At 47.0% G+C, this 16,576-nt stretch overlaps 1 protein-coding gene across 1 annotated transcript in view; it reads left to right on the forward strand.

Annotated features, from left to right (window-relative positions):
- KCND3 (potassium voltage-gated channel subfamily D member 3) overlaps positions 1-16,232 on the forward strand; it is a 231,949-nt gene extending 215,717 nt beyond the window's left edge. The window contains exons 4-8 of the mRNA XM_070367502.1: positions 6,169-6,270; positions 6,602-6,691; positions 8,197-8,253; positions 9,632-9,879; positions 10,795-16,232. Coding sequence (XP_070223603.1) covers positions 6,169-6,270; positions 6,602-6,691; positions 8,197-8,253; positions 9,632-9,879; positions 10,795-10,996 — 699 coding nt within the window. The 3' untranslated portion in view covers positions 10,997-16,232. The remainder of the gene's footprint in view (positions 1-6,168; positions 6,271-6,601; positions 6,692-8,196; positions 8,254-9,631; positions 9,880-10,794) is intronic.
- Positions 16,233-16,576: the final 344 nt, after the last annotated feature.

Below are 16,576 nucleotides of genomic sequence, written 5' to 3' on the forward strand. Positions count from 1 at the left end.
TTACAGAGTTCATCCCATGTGATTAAGATACACGAGGAATCAGCTTGGGCGTCTTCTTCCTTCTAGCCCCCCAGGACAAGAGTTCCTCCCTCTGCTTCCCTCCTCCCACTCCCTCTTTGCTCTCCCTCAAAGAGGGAGTAAATCAAAGTAAATATTCATAGTGTTTTCATGTTGCCTGGATACTGTCCCTCCTCATGGTCCACTCAGCTCTGTCTTTTTCACCTTGGGCTTCTTGTGAGAAGGGAAAAAAGACAACACAAGAATACTGCTTGCTTCCAGCCCCAGGTCTACCACAGTAGTGAGGTAAGGCAGGCAGGTCAGAGGACAGTGGGGAGTGGAGAGATGGGCCAGGAAGGAGGTCAGGGGAGCTGATGAGACCACATACTCAGGAGTCATGAGGGTAAGCACTAGCCCATGTGCCTCGGGTGGAAAGGAAAGGACCAAAAACTTGTCATCCTTTCCCATTATGACTGATTTGCTTGGGATTAGGGCCTCCTTTGTAGCTCAGTTGGTAAAGAATCTGCCTGCAGTGCAGGAGACCCGGGTTCAATCCCTGGGTTGGGAAGATCTCCTGGAGAAGGAAATGGCAACCCACTCCAGTATCCTTGGCCTGGAAAATCTCATGGACAGCGGAGCCTGGTGGGCTGCAGTTCATGGGGTCGCAAAGAGTCGGGCATGACTGAGTGACTATCACTTACTTATTTACTTACTTATTGTTGAAATGATTCCATGACTCTTTGCTACAGAGACTGGCTCCTTTAAGCCAGGTGAGCTGGAGATCGAGTAAGGAGGCAGTGGACAGAGAGAGGGGGACATCTGAGTGGGGATTTTCATTGAAATAATTATAGGTACACATGTAGCTATAAAATTATCATATCCAATGCAAGGGCATTGACATAGCTACAACCCACCAAGCCTATTCAGACTTGCCCGGTTTTGCTTGTGCCCATGTGTGCCTCTGTGTGATGTTTGATACCGTTTTATCACCTATGCAAGATCACACATCCCCCACCTCAGTCAAGATACAACACAGTTTCAACACCACAAGGATCCCTTCCACTGTATCTCTTACAACCACTCCCCCCAACACCCCTCCACCCTGTCTCTAAACCCTGGAAGCCATTTATCTGTCCTCCCTTTATAAAATATTTTCATCTTTTAAATGGTATATCAATGGGCTTATATAGTAGGTAACCTTTGGAGACTGGCTTTTCCCATTTTGTTGTAATTTCCTCGAGATTCACCCAAGTCAGGTGAATTAGTAGTCTGTTCCTTTTCCTTCCTGAGTAGTATTCCCTGGTATGGGTGCATCCCAGTTATGATTACCAATTTGCATGTTGAGGGACATTGAGTTATTACAAGTAAAGCTGCTGTTAACAGCCACTTGCAGGTTTGTGTGCGAATAAAACTTTTCTTTTCTCTGAGATGAATGCTTAAGAGTGCAATTGCCCATGGTCTCTTTCGGCTTTTCCAGTTCTCTCCCTTTCTCCTTCCTCTGCCTCTCCCAAGGCAGAGATGTCGATACTCACGCTCCAAGGACACCTGGCAGCCAGCCAGCCAGGAAGTGCTTCATCGTGAAAGGCTCCTAGGGGCCCCCAGAATTCTTGGGCTTATTAGCCTGTACCAGGAACTGTCCCCAGGGTGGCAGAATCCTCCATCCTGACCTCTCCTCCAAACCTGGAATCTCCACAGCTGTTGAAAATGCAAGTTTTGGGCTTTGTTCATCAGGTTAAAACTTGCCCGAATGGAGCTTAAATGTAGGGAAGAAGAGGGATGTTATGGAAGCAGCATTGGCCTGAAGGTTAGAAGATCTGAGCTGAAGTCTTGCCCTAAAAAAGTCCCTTCCCCTCACATCCTCCATTTCCTTGTCTTTATCTTTTTTTTTTTTTTTCCATTTCTTTGTCTTTAAAACAGCCTAGATGATATCTACATTCCTTTAACTCTTACACTGTACTTCTGGCCATAGAAGAGAGGGAGGCTAACCAGCCCACACAAGGACTGAGTGCATCACAGTGGCTTTTTTAACGTGGATTTCTGGCCAACTGTGTAGGATCATCTTCCTTCCTGGGCCATCACAAGCCTCACTTGAGCAAACATTCAGTGCAAAGCTCTGTGCTAGGTGCTTAAGATGAAAATGTGCATAAACCACAGACTCTGGCCCTCAGGAGCTCAAAGTCAAGCCAAAAGTCCTCACCAAATTACATGTGCTGGGTAGGGTTCTGTGAATACATTGCAGACCTCTTTATCCTGTGTGAGAAATGATTAAACGATATAGTGCATTTGATATGACAATCTGTTGCCTTAATAGAGCCCAGGGTAAGATAAGATTAAAAGAAGTGCCACAGAGGAGAGCAGGAGAATCTTTCATCTCAAGAAAGTAATGAAGACAGAGCCCAGATACAAGAAAGGTCTGGCTCTAAGTGGTGCAATCAAATTATATAAGGCTATAATGAGCTTGACACAATTGGATTTCCATATGCGGCTCTCAACACCCAGCACTCACCCAAAACAATAACAGCACATCCTCAAATGATGGAGGACTTGTGTGAATGCAGACATGGAATGGAGGGGAGAGGTGGAGCTGCATCCCTGGGAGGAGAACTGTCCTGCAACTTGAATGTATGTTCTTTGCTCAGAGAGAAGAGGAATGAGGGGCTTGCTTACCGCCCTTTCTCTCCCAGCTTCCTCTTTTCATTCTCGATCTAGAGGAGAGTTCTTTCTCAGATATACAGGCAGATCTTCCAGGCTCAGGTGCTGACCTCTTCCCCATATTTAGAAACCAGGGAAGGTCGCTGACTTGTCCCTGCAAGGACATCCTGGCCACAGGGGGGTTTCCCAGAACACGATAGGTATCATGTGTTCTTTGCGCTTCTGTTGAGAGCCAGAAGCCAAGTCCCTGGCCTCCTTTTAGTGGATGAGTGCTGGGGTCCAGCCCCAGCTGATCCAGGGTATTCGAAGCGGGGACGGCGTCGGCGAGGGTCAGGATACAATAGCTTCAATTAGATATTAATTAAAGATATAAAGAGTAATAGAATAAGGATAGCTCAGTAGGAAAATTCAGTGGAGAAAAGAGGCTGAGTGGCTTGGTTTACGCGGGAGACCAATAAAACTTCAAGACAAGAAGTTTGCACCACTTACGTAGGCCACAGGCGTCCTTCTGTTCTCCCGAAGGAGAGGAGACACTGAGGCCTCCCCGGTCGGATCTTAGAAGCCCAGGCATAATTAGTAAGCATGGCGGGTTCTGAGCTCCAGATGGAGACTCAGCCAGAGTGAGAGAGAGAGCGACATGGCGAGACCAGTATTTCGAGAAACTGATCCCAATTCTTTATTTTCCAGAGTCTGTTTTTATACACTGAGATGTTATACAAAAGTCACGTGGGGACAGCAGTCCTGACTTTTATTAAAGTCAGGTGCTTCATACAAATGTATACAGAGGTCTTAGGGGTGTTACATCATCTTCTGGCCAGGGGGGCCTGCTGACAATTTACGACCCTCTCCTTGTGACAACGGTCAGTCAACCAGGACACTTATTTCTCCAGGGGTGATTATTCTTAAAACAGACGCCACCCAAATAAAGTTACATTCCTATAGGGTGAGGGTGTAGTGGGTTTTAGTTAAGGAAAGAATTTACTTAGCCTAAGGTCTAATGTGATTAATATCAAAGGTTAATACTTATTTCTTCTATATATTCATTAATGTGTGTAAGGGCAGGGGATGTGGAGACTTAGCAACAAACATTGGCTCAACAAATGAAAAACCCTTCACCAATACAATTTCTAATCAGCCCATTATACTTATACTAATAGTTTTCTAACTTTTCTACGGAACCTGTTTTTAGAAGGTTTAAAGCATCTCGTGCCTCTCACGGTTGGGAGGCTGTGAGCGATCACATGTGGCCGGACAAGCCTGTCAGGCAGGCCAGAGAACCTTCAGAGGAGTTTGTAGGTTAAAACACTCTTGTCACACCCAGGAGTTTTTATTAACTGGAGCTCTAAGTCAACTCCTTCTCCGAAAGAGGTGGTGGGGGACAGCCCCCCGTAAAGTCAGAGGTGTAGGTGAGAGCACAAAGTAGTAAAGTAGGCAGGCTCTGATTATGGGGGTAGATGCTCGAGGATTTCCAGGGGGACTCCTGAGGCTCGATCCCGCCTTTGCGTACATCGAGCCTCCTTCCTCATGACCTTTGTCATGGGCAGAGTACCTCACTCTGGCCCCCAACAGATGAGCCAGACCAGCAGGGCACTTGGGGAGGACATTTGCCCACGCTGGGGAGAAGGCGACAAGAAATGAAAATCACCACAATTTTTCAAGGACGCCTCTGTTCAGAGTCTATGCTGAAGTTAAGTGTGGATTTTCCCTGAGGCAGGAGGAAGGACCCCTCTGGCCTAAAAGAGGGCTGTTAGTCCACGTGGGCTCCTCTGCTTCCTGGAGCTGGGTCTAGATCCACAAGAGCCCAAACGTGAAGCTGCATGTTTTTAAACCAGCAGGAAGCCCTCTACCCATCCCTTCTCCCTCCCGAAGCCTCTTTCCTGTTAGGCCTCACTCCGCGATAGTGCTGCTGTCATGGTGACACCGATTATGTTTATTGGGAAGGAGACAAGAAGCCAACCTATGCAGCATGTCCTGCCTCTCCCATGGCTTCTGCAAGCAGGAGAGATGAGCATGCATGGCTGAGGTCCCATGCAGTCTTCCTGTGGGATACTGCTACAGGCCTCCCAGGATGGAGCTGAGGAGATTTCTGGTGCCATAGCTAAGGCCGGGGCTTCCCTGGCGGCTCAGACAGTAAGGAATCTGTCTGTAATGGGGGAGACCCAGGTTTGATCCCTGGGTCAGGAAGATCCTTTGAAGAAGGGAATGGCTACCCACTGCAGTATTCTTGCCTGGAGACTTCCAGGGACAGAAGAGCCCAGCAGGCTACAGTCCATGGGGTTGCAAAGAGTCAAACACGACTGAGCAACTAACATAGCTCAAGCCAGGGTGGTGTATGGAAATATGTTCCATCTTCCCCTCTGTCACCCACATTGGGCCCCTTGTCACACATACACATGTATACATTCATTCCCATAGACATGCACGACAAAACAGACATATAGAGACATACCCCAAAGACAGACATGAAATTGTAAATTCATCTATTGATTTACAACTTGCTAGGCACTGGAGAGATACCAGTGAACAAAACAAAAACCGCTACCTTCGAGGACTTTGTTTTTTTATTTATTGGGATATAGTTGCTTTACAACATTGTAACTAGTTTCTGCTGTAGAGTGTAGTGAATCACCCATTTGTATACACATTTCCTCTCCCTTATGAATGCCCCTCCCATCTAGGTCACCACATTGCACTGAGTAGAGTTCCCCACTCTGTACCATAGGCTCTTGTGTGCATGCGTGCTAAGTCGCTTCAGTCATGTCTGACTCTTTGTGACCCTATGGACTGTAGCCCACCAGGCTCCTCTGTCCATGGGATTCTCCAGGCGAGAGTATCAGAATGGGTTGCCATACCCTCCTCCAGGGGCTCTCCCCGACCCAGGGATAGAACCCTCTATGTTGCCTGTATTGGAGGCGGGTTCTTTCCTACTAGCACCATCTGGGAAGCCCCCACAGGCTCTTACTAGTTATCTATTCCAGGCATAGCAGTGTACACATGTCACTCCTAAATCTCCCAATTCATCCCACCCTCTTGCTTCCCTGCTTGAGGTCCATACGTTTGTTCTCTACGTCTGTGTCTTTATTTCTGCTTTGCAAATAGGTTTATCTATACCATTTTTCTAGATTCCACATGTATAACCAGACCTTGAGGAGCTTTACATTCTGGTGGGGGAGAGAGACAGTAACAAGATAACTATATAAAACATATACTACCTTAGTAATGAATGCTAAGGAAAAAATAGAAAGACGGGGAGGAGTTGAAGGCCACATGTACACACTCCCTGATTTTCTCCTAATTAACTGGTATTTGGGAACCTGCTGAATGTAGGGAGAAGCACTGGACCCTAGGGGAGAATCAGGGAGCTCTAACATGTGCTCCTTGCAAGGGCCTGCAGTCTGGCGATGAGAAATACCCTGATGCAATACTGAGTGGATAGAGGTCATGAAATTTGGGGGAAGGAGGGAGGACTTTGATGAGTAATAGTCCCCCTCACTCTTTTATCATCTCTGTCAATCACAGAAGGCCCGCCTTGCCAGGATCCGTGTGGCCAAAACTGGCAGCTCCAACGCCTACCTGCACAGCAAGCGCAACGGACTCCTCAACGAAGCGCTGGAGCTTCTGGTAGGTGCCCAGAGGACCTGGGGCCGGGAGGTGGAAGGGAGGATGAACTTGGTTTCTCCTCCCAGGGGCACCAGCACTTCTGCCCCAAAGCCCCAGACTTTCCCCCAGTAGCAGCCCTCTCCACATACCTCTTCCTTAGGGTTATCATTGTATCCCTAAGCCAGCTTTAGCTTAGGTGCCCCTAGCCAAAGGCTAACATGTTCTAGGGTGACCCTAAAATTTGGTTCATCCAGATTTTTCTGGTCCCTCCTCCCTTCTGTGGAGAAATGAAGGAGATGGAGAGAAGGAGAGCCACCAGCTTTACGCTCAGTCTCTCATCTTTTCTTCCTAGGGCACCCCAGAAGAGGAGAACATGGGCAAGACAACCTCACTCATCGAGAGCCAGCACCATCACCTGCTGCACTGCCTGGAAAAAACCACTGTGAGTCCCAGCCCAGTGCCACCTCCTTTCTCATCCCCGACCCCTGACCCTTTTCTAAGGTCAGAACTTACCGAGTGTGAACTCTGTGCCCACATCCTCACCTTGGGCCAAGCTTCAGAAGTCAAAGTCTGTCCCCTTAGATCAAAAGAGTAGCAATGAGGTCTCTACCAACCCTCAGAAGGAAGACCCCAAGGGTCGGAGGCCAGCTCTGTCCTGCAGTGGCACAGAGGAGGCCATTCCCCTGGACTTCTCACACAACCCCTCTATCCCCATCCCCATGGCCCATTTCTTAGTTACTGAGGCCTAAGGGCTATGTCTATAGTTTCTCAGTTCTGATGGGCATCACTCTTCAAAAGTAGGGCTGAATTTATAATAGATTGCTACAAGACAGCAGAGAAGAATGTCAACTTCTGTCCCAACCCTGGGGCTAGACGGATGGAACTTGTGGGTCCCTCTGCTCCCTCCACTCCACTTGAAACAGGAGACAGTGAATGAAAAAGGCAGTGCATATGTTGCTCTAGCCAGGGATTTTACCAGTGCCACCCCGTCTTAGCCACCCTGCGATTCTCAGGGAATTCAAATTCTGAAAGGCTTATTGTTAAAATAGAGTCATGGCTTAGGGTACCCCAGCTGGAATGTGGAATGATGCTTGTGCCTCACCAACAGGCTGAAAGGAAGGGCAGTGGGGCCAACCCTGGACCCTTGGCAAAAGTGTTAGAAATAGTGGGGAGGGAGGAGAAGTCAGGCTGGACAACCAAAGAGGGACAAAGGGAAACTTTGCTGTTTCTTTCTAGGATCTCCCTCCCCAAAAAGCCCAAAGTCAGGGCTCAGCACACTAAAGAGGGAACTTTCTAATTCTCTATATTCCATATCTTGGCCTCCCAGATGTGGGGAGAACAGATATTAGATGACTCTTAGATGAGACAAAGGGAGACACTGGATGGCAGTTGAACCCAATGAGGACTTCCAAGGTGGGAAGGTACTCTGAAAACCCTAGTTTCCAGGATTTATCCAATATTTCATAGAGTTAAGAACTGTGTATGCATATCTAGAATTTTTCTCAAAGATTCAGAGCTTGCCAAAGAAATAGGCCTGGACCCAACTGCCCTTTCCAAGTTGCATGTGCTGGGTGGAATGTGTAAGTTGAAAGGATATGGGTGAAATTTAATACTGGGTTTGAAGGGATGGAATGTTGGCATTGAAGAAATGAGATCTTGGAATTGAGGGATGGAATGCTGGCATTGAAGGGGTGGAATGCCGAATTTGGGGGAAAGAATGTCGGATTGGGGGTGGGGGGATATTGGGATTAAAATATGGAATGCTGGGTTTTAGGGGAGGAATGTTGGACTCCAGGGGTGGAATGCTGGGACAAAGGAGGAAGAATGCGGGGAGCGAGCGAGGGTGAAATGCTGGGATTGAGAGACTGAATGTCAGAACTGAGCTTGGGAATGCTGGAATGTACAATCAATGGTGTTTTTATCTTCTGTTGGCATGTTGTCCTGTAGGGGTTGTCCTATCTTGTGGATGATCCCCTGTTATCTGTACGAACCTCCACCATCAAGGTATAACTTTTTAAAACTTTGATTGATGTTTCTCTCTCTGATTCCTCTGAGTCTGTGGAGTCTCCTCTTTTTACCCCCTGGTCTAGTTCTCTGCATGCGCTGTTGATTCTTCTGGGGCTTACTCCACCTCTGCTGTCACACCCAGGACCAGCTCAGGCTTCCAGTTTTCTTGTGCCTTTCTGATTCCCTTTTTTGACCTCCCCAGGGGCTTGGAGGGGTGGTGGGACATGGAACTAGTGTTGGTATCCTGTGAGTGTCCATGTGCCACGTCTGTCTATGCCCCCACCCCCCAACCCCATGGGAACTGCTGGTATCGAATGTCGGGGCTGGTCTCTCTCTCTCTGAACTCTGTTCTCATGCTACTTCTCCTCACTCTGGCAGCCTTGGCCAGGCTGTTCATGCCATAGATGTTTAGTCACCTTGGCCAAACAACCACATTATAGTCATCCTGTGTTGCACTCCACCCTATCCTGATGGCCTCCACTGACAGTCTGTTAGCATCCCCTCCCCATGCTGACACTTGACCTAGGGAATCCTGTGCCTTTAGGTGTATTAAGGAGCCATACGCCATAACCAGCTTCCCTGGCAGCTCAGTCGGTACAGAGTCTGCCTGCAACGTAGGAGATCCAGGTTCAAACCCTGGGTTGGAAAGATCCTCTGGAGAAGAGAATGGCAACCCACTCCAGTATTCTTGCCTGGAGAATCCCATGGACGTAGCAGGCTACAGTCCATGGGGTCACAAAGAGTTGGACACGACTAACTGACTTTCACTTCAACCCATAACCAGGTGGGAAAAAATCAATCATCAAAAGAAATGATAACTCTGACATTGTGACCCCATTGGCCTTTAAGAGCAAAGCTCTCCAAATTCTGTGAATAATTCAATGCCTTTAAAATCTTGTGTCTCGTGCTTACCCAGGATTCATAAGGACCTCACCCAGTAAAGCCAGAAAAAGACAACCTAGCACACCCACTACTCACAGTCAGGGACTCCCTGCCTGCTGCCCCTGCGGGGGCAATCCTGTCAAAGCCTACAAAGTCCGGCAAGTCTTTGCTTCAGCTCTGAGGATGCCACAAAATCCCTCCACATCCCTCTATATCCCTTCAGCCAAAGCCGTAGATGAAGTACAGGAAACATTGTGATTTCATGACTGCAGTGTCCGCCCTTCAGTCTGCTGACCAGGGCCGCCCATGGGAATCTCTTCCTTCCTTCCTTCGATGCCTGTGGGACACCCCCGGGTCCGGAATGCTTCTTGGTGCTCCAGGCAGCTGGGCACCCTCCTCTCAAGGCCCAGAACAGAGGCAGAGTGCTGGAGCTCATCCCCCTCCCGCCCCCACTTCCTATCTCTCTTACCTGTTCTCCCTCTGCTTCCCACAGAACCACGAGTTCATAGATGAGCAGATGTTTGAGCAGAACTGCATGGAGAGTTCAATGCAGAACTACCCGTCCACACGGAGTCCTTCATTGTCCAGCCACCCGGGCCTCACAACCACCTGCTGCTCCCGTCGTAGTAAGAAAACCACACACCTGCCCAATTCCAACTTGCCGGCCACCCGCCTGCGCAGCATGCAAGAGCTCAGCACGATCCACATCCAGGGCAGTGAGCAGCCCTCCCTCACTACCAGGTGGGTGGCTCCCGTCCATCGCTCCCTGAGGCTTTTAGGCACTCCCTGGGCTTCCCTGTGGCTCAGCTGATAAAGAATCTGCCTGCAATGTGGGAGACCTGGGTTTGATCCCTGGGTTGGGAAGATCCCCTGGAGAAGGAAAAGGCTACCCACTCCAGTATTCTGGCCTGGAGAAATCCATGGACTGTATAGTCTGTGGAGTCGCAAGGAGTCGGACACGACTGAGAGACTTTCACTTTCACTTTCATAGAGTGATGCCATCTCCACGTTAGGAGAACCCTGGGGTCTTTGGCCCTCCCTCCCCCATATCTAATACAAGGGCCTCCCCCACCTTCCTTCTCATACTTGCAAGTTAGCCCAGAAGTCCCTCCTATGCTTAGGACACTATAGCATGTTTAGGCCCAGTGGTGGTTGGGGCGGGGGGAGGGTGGGGTGGTGGTTAGATATGAGAAACAAGTCACAACAAAAATCCAAAAATGACCTCCCTGGTGGAGAGAATGACTGTTTTCTCAAGAAAGTAATTTTCACAATTGTATTAGACATGGCTTATCCCAGGCTGTTTGTGCATCACAAAGTGATTCTGCTTATATTTAAGCCACTTCCCACTACCTCCAATGAATTGCAAGGAATTCAGGGGAAGTAAAATCAAGTTAAACAAATGACAGGAAATAGTACAATGGAGGGGAAAATGTATACTCTGAATTCCAAAACCCAATATGCATGACTTTTGCAATTTGGGGTAGTTGAGGAATAATCATCAGAATGGATAATTACAGGCCAAATACCAAAAGCAGAGATAGAGGGACACCCAAACCACCTCCTAGTTACTATAAGCTAGACATGTAGAGAGTCACAGAAGCTTTGGGACACTAGCAAGATGAACCATCATCAACTCACTCTTTTTTTTTATCCCAGTCGTTCCAGCCTTAATTTGAAAGCAGATGACGGACTGAGACCAAACTGCAAAACATCCCAGATCACCACAGCCATCATCAGCATCCCCACTCCCCCAGCACTAACCCCAGAAGGTGAAAGTCGGCCACCCCCTGCCAGCCCGGGCCCCAACACGAACATTCCTTCCATAGCCAGCAATGTTGTCAAGGTCTCTGCCTTGTAAAACCACTGGACGGAGGGCCAGTGCCGGTAGTGGGAGTGAAGGGGGCTGGCATGTTGGTGGGTGGCCACTGGGACCACTCCCTCCCCCTTCCCCACTATTCCTGCCTGCCCTGTTGCACCCCTAGCACTGAAACTTGTGCCTGGAAGAGAAGGAGGCAGCGAAGGGGCACGTGAGGTTCACTGCTGCTGGCGTGGACACAGCCCTGAGCTACTGCATCTTGCTGGGGCCAGAGGAAGGGAGGATGGGTGGGGGTAGGGATGGGATGTGGGGGTACAGGCTGTGAGCCAGGCCAGGGCCCGGAGGGGGGGGAGCCTCAGACCAAATAACAGATGTTTCTGGAGACCCCAGTGAAGAAAATACAAGACCAAGAGCAGCACAGAGGCCGAGTTGTCACATGCAAAACAGGAAGAAAATATAACACTGTGTATTTAAGCACCTTTTTCAAGGCTCTTAATGGATAATATTTATTCATGGGAAAAGGTGGAAAACAAAAACACCAACGGAGTTTTGTGAAATGTTTTTCTCCATGGACCCAATACCTTTGAACCAAAACTGCATTTTGTGAGGGTTTTTGTTTTTGTTTTTTTCTCTCTCTCCTTTTATAGCAAAAGCTTTTAGGCTAAGAAGTCAGTTACTGCTGAGTTCTCTCTTCGTTCCCCCAGGTAGATGAGGTCAAATGAGTCTGGGCCCCACTGCCCAGCTGACCTGCACAGAGCTGCCAAGTGACCACACAGCAACACTCACCCTCTGTCTGTCCCTGTCTGCTTTGTCTCTGTACCTCTCTGCTTCACCCCCTGGGTGTTTTTCTCTGTGTCTAGCCATCTGTCTCGACACGGACCCCGGTGATCCTGAGACATGTTAAAGAAGGCCTTCTCCACTGCCAAGCAACTACAGACTCACGCCCGGGAGTTCTATTTATGTGAATGCAGTGGTGGAAGAGAACAGAACAGAGCAAAAATGGGCATTTAGGGATGAGGGACATCTACCTTAAAGAGCAGAGTGCTTCCCTTGTGATTGGAACCACTGGTGTTTGAAGTTTGCATTTCTGGAGAAGAAAGGGAATGACCAGATTTATCACATTGGGATCTTGAAAAAGGAAACAGCCAACACTGGAGAGGCACAGGAAATTTCGGCCTGTGCCAGTGCAGAGAGAACAGAAGAACCCAGGGCTCCCAGCAGCAGCCGGCCCCTGTGGCACCTTGCTCTGCACCCTTCTTTCAGGACCCACAATAAAGCCCATCCAGAGCTCTGCCAAAAGGCTCCATGAGCAGTTAACTGCCGAGAAGGCAGTGGTATGGGGACCAAGCTCTGACTTATCTCATACCTGAGGCAACTCCCACAGAGGCTGCAGAAGGTTAAGCCTGGGTGCCTCATGAAGGATTCTCCAGAGTGAAAGCAAGTGAGAGATCACAGATGATATACTTACCTGGTCTGAATGATGCCTTGGGGTCCGAAGAGTCTTTAGGCCAGCTGTCCCTGAAGATAACTGAAATGGGGTAGAAGCCTGATCACCCCCCTGAAAGTGAGGAAGTAATTATTTCTGGAAAACCCAGACACATTTCTGTGCAAGTGGTTTGTAGCCACGTGGGGCTGGGAACACTATTTCTGGAATCCAATCAATTTTCACTGCTTTTAGCAGAGCAGGTGGGCCTTGGGGTGAGTGACAAAGCCCTTACCACCCTTCCCAAACCCTAGCTAGCCTATTGCAGTCTCTCTAGCCTGGATTCTGAGATATAGGAGTTCCTCAGGAACTCTTTATCCATTCAGCAACTTAGTGATTAGCTGTTTAATCATGGGCCGAGAATTTTTCTGCCCACCAGAGGCATCCAGAGGAGTTTCACTAGCCTGGAACCTAAAAATTACCTTCATTGGCTTCCCTATGACCCCAGCTCTATTGACCCTGCAGAAGGAGAAAGTCAAAGGGTTGTGAGGTGACACCTAGCCAGGTGAGCAGAAGGGCAGAGGAGAGGGAGCCTTCTACTTCACACTGTCCTCATTGGTCACTGACTGGGTCCTTTCTCTGATTTCCCCCTAACCCGAGAATGGGGTGGTTCTGGCCCTCTGAGCTCATGGTAGAAGTAGGCAGAAAGGCTTTACAACTACAGAGGAATTCGTGTGTATACACAAACACACAACAACCTAAACACACTCGGGAATAAGTTCTTTAACCCATTCATGTCATACATATGCCTCATTAGGGAAGGCAGAGGACTGGGCTGGACTCCATTTAAATGGCAGGCCAAGGACTAGAAAAGAAACTTTTCTCTTGAAAGAATGGATAATGGAACAAAGTTAGGAAGGTCTAAAGTTTCTAAGTATGTATCATGAGAACTGAATGGGGTAAAGGATAAAGAGGTAAATAGGAGCATGGTTACATATACATGTGAATGAACTGTGTTTAAGAACAGATCATCACAGGGTTAGAATAATGACTGCTCCAACCTGGGACCTGTTTGGTAGTGTACTGGGGGAGCATATTAGTGATTCCCATAAAAATTAATGAAGAAATTTTAAAAATCATGTCCCAAATAATTTCCTGTTGTTTTTTGACCCTAATGAACTGAATGTTTTGTATTCCTTAAACTTCATTTCCAAATCTCACATTATACCAGGTCCTAAATGACCACTGGGGCTTCCCTGGTGGCTCAGATGGTAAAGCCTCTGCCTGCAGTGCAGGAGACCCGGGTTCAATCCCTGGGTTGGGAAGATCCCCTGGAGAAGGAAATGGCAACCCACTCCAGTACTCTTGTCTGGAAAATTCCATGGATGGAGGAGCCTGGTAGGCTATAGTCCATGGGGTCACAAGGAGTCGGACACGACTGAGCGACTTCACTTCACAGCTGATAAAAAGCTTGGGTTGTCTCAGTGGGGTGGATTTGCTCCTGGAAGGATTTCACCTGGATTTCAAAGGACCATTAGACTAACCCCTTCAGCTCCATCCCTCAATGTAGTCTTAGCCAAAGATGAGAAATCCACTTCACTCAAGAAAATGGCTTGTCTACACAACGGAATACAGCCAGAAGGGCCAATACTGCTAAAGGGTATTTGTAAGTAAACAAAAAGGCCAAATGTGCCACGTCAGTTTAATGTCTAACTTAATGGCCAGTGACTGAAGAAATGGGATATTATCAGGTTTCCAGGGGACAATGGCTTTCTGGGGAAATGGCTTGAGCTTTCATAGTTCTTTCATGAATCACTTCAGCATAATAGAAGATTCACAAAACTACCCATTCGATCCTACTTAACATTAGGGAGGGTTAAAAACAAACCAATACGCTACATTCAAATGAATGGAAACTTAGAAAACACGGAATTAAGAGTATATCAAACTAGAAGAGATTAGAGACTATCTAAGTCATTTTACAGTATAGGCTGATGCCCAGAGAAATTAAGTGACCTGCTCAAGGTCATGAGGTCATTTAATGACAGGGCTGGGGTCAGAACCCAAGTCCCTTGAATATTCGTCCAATGCTTTTTCCATTACACACATTGCCTCTCAGCAACAATGCTCAGAGAAGACCCATCAGAGATTACTTGCTATAACTACAGACATAGTCATGTGTGAATGCCAATTATTACTTGGACACAAGCCCTTTGAAACCACCTGACTGTACCAGTATAACCCATACCTTGGAAACCACCATCCACTAGATAGAATCAGCTAAGGACTATCAATTCTGTCAAAAGCAGGTGAGTAAGTGTACAGTCAGGTTTTTTCAGTCCAATGCTGTCCTTCCAATGCCCTTAATGAAGAGAGGGCTAGGACATTTTAAAGCATTCTTTATGTAGTCTTTAATCCTTTCTACAACCTCTGGTGGTAGTACGTCAAGAACTAAATCTTTAATTCACAGAGGGGAAAACAGGCAGAAAGAAGCTGAGTGACATTCAAATTCACATGGCAAGCTAGTGGCAGAACTAAGATCGCAATCCAGAGCTTAGACATCTTGCCCTGGGACTTTTCCCTTGACATTATGCTGTATTACTCTGAGGCTTGCTTATATGTTTAATACTTGGACTTTCAGAACCATCCTGAGCCAGGACCTCCAGAAGCACACACTGTACTATTCCTCCTTCATCCCCTCCTTTTATTACCAGTGTCAAGCTCAAGACCAGTTGCATAGAATCCTGTTCAAAAGACTAGGTATTCTCAATGATAGTTGAACACGTGAGTCTACGATCATACAGGAGGATAAAGTCAGCAAGTGGAAAAGTGAAAGTAAGAAAAATAAAAAATTTGAACAAAAATTAAAATGGCCAGTTAATGCTGATTCACAATTAACAAGCATCAATTTATGGATATGCTTGAGGACCTGACCCAGTTTTCAAACGATGATTCCTGCAGCTCAGGATCATGTCACTTTTTAGAATTGATCTAAACCTAGATGTTTAGGCTATTAATGAATTCTAGTGATCCAGGCTCCCTCACTTCAATTACCAGAGAAATACAAGGCATAAACATCCTAACGCTGTTAATCTAAGGCAATATTAGTTTCCCTTCTCATCTAGTTGGCATGGTAACCATAACAGGGACCCAAAAGACTACTTTCCCTGAGTTCCTTATGAAATCTCTGCAAAGCTTTAAAATGAGTGAAGGAAAAATGTTATGACCTGTCACCCTTGGAGCCCAAACAGCATCATGATGAGCATCATTAGAACTAAGAGAAAGTGGATCAGAAAAAGAAACAGCTTTAAAGGGGTTCCTTTTGAGTCTTGTTTTCAATTCAGAATGTTCTATGTTTTTCTCATCAAGTGTGGGAATGAATTTCTCTTAGCAGGTTTCTCAACTACACTGGATGATGTCACACTAACCAGTGTAGGGCACTGACCCAAGTCCTGGGGGGCTCCTTGGACCAATAGACTATTTTACAAACCTGGGTGGTGGGAGGGATGGTATATTTTTGATAATCAGACATTCCAATGTAATGTTTTCCTTAGAGGTCACCCTCCCCCATTAATGTTATTGTGAAAAACATCACGTGTGTTCTTTTCTATTTTCATATAATAAATGGGCTTTGCTTACCAACATCACAATGGCAAAGAAGAAATACTGTACAAAACTGCAGAAAGATAAACATGTGAAATCTTTCTATGGAAACAACAACAAAAAACAAACCAACTCTTGAGTTTCCTGTTGTCTTCTTTTGAAACTGTAGTGCGTATGTTAAAATGTGTATCATTTACAGTATTGAGTCATGTGCCACTGCTGTACCCGATGTATCCAATCTGGATTAAACAACGTGCCACAAAATGATTATGACTGTTTAATACCTGTATTCTCCTGCTCTACATTAGAAAATAAGGGTAATTTGAACAGAGACTTTCTCCCTCGCCAGAAAGTCACAGAATCTCAGAAGGGTGCTTAAGCTCTGGTCTCATCTTCCCTTCCCCATCCTCCCTCAATGCGAGCAACTCCTTTATGACATCCGAGATGGTTCTTGCCTGCTTGTATACTTTAGTCATGGATGTTCACTAACAGGGAAAGCATTTGATTGCATTTGTCAACAGCTCTATTTTGAGACTCAGCCCTGCATTACTGAAAGAAAAATAGGCTTTTATGTATCCGTACTGGTTCTGCTGAGA

Source organism: Bos mutus, chromosome 3, assembly GCF_027580195.1.
Source record: "Bos mutus isolate GX-2022 chromosome 3, NWIPB_WYAK_1.1, whole genome shotgun sequence".
Classification (NCBI taxonomy): Eukaryota; Metazoa; Chordata; class Mammalia; order Artiodactyla; family Bovidae; genus Bos; species Bos mutus.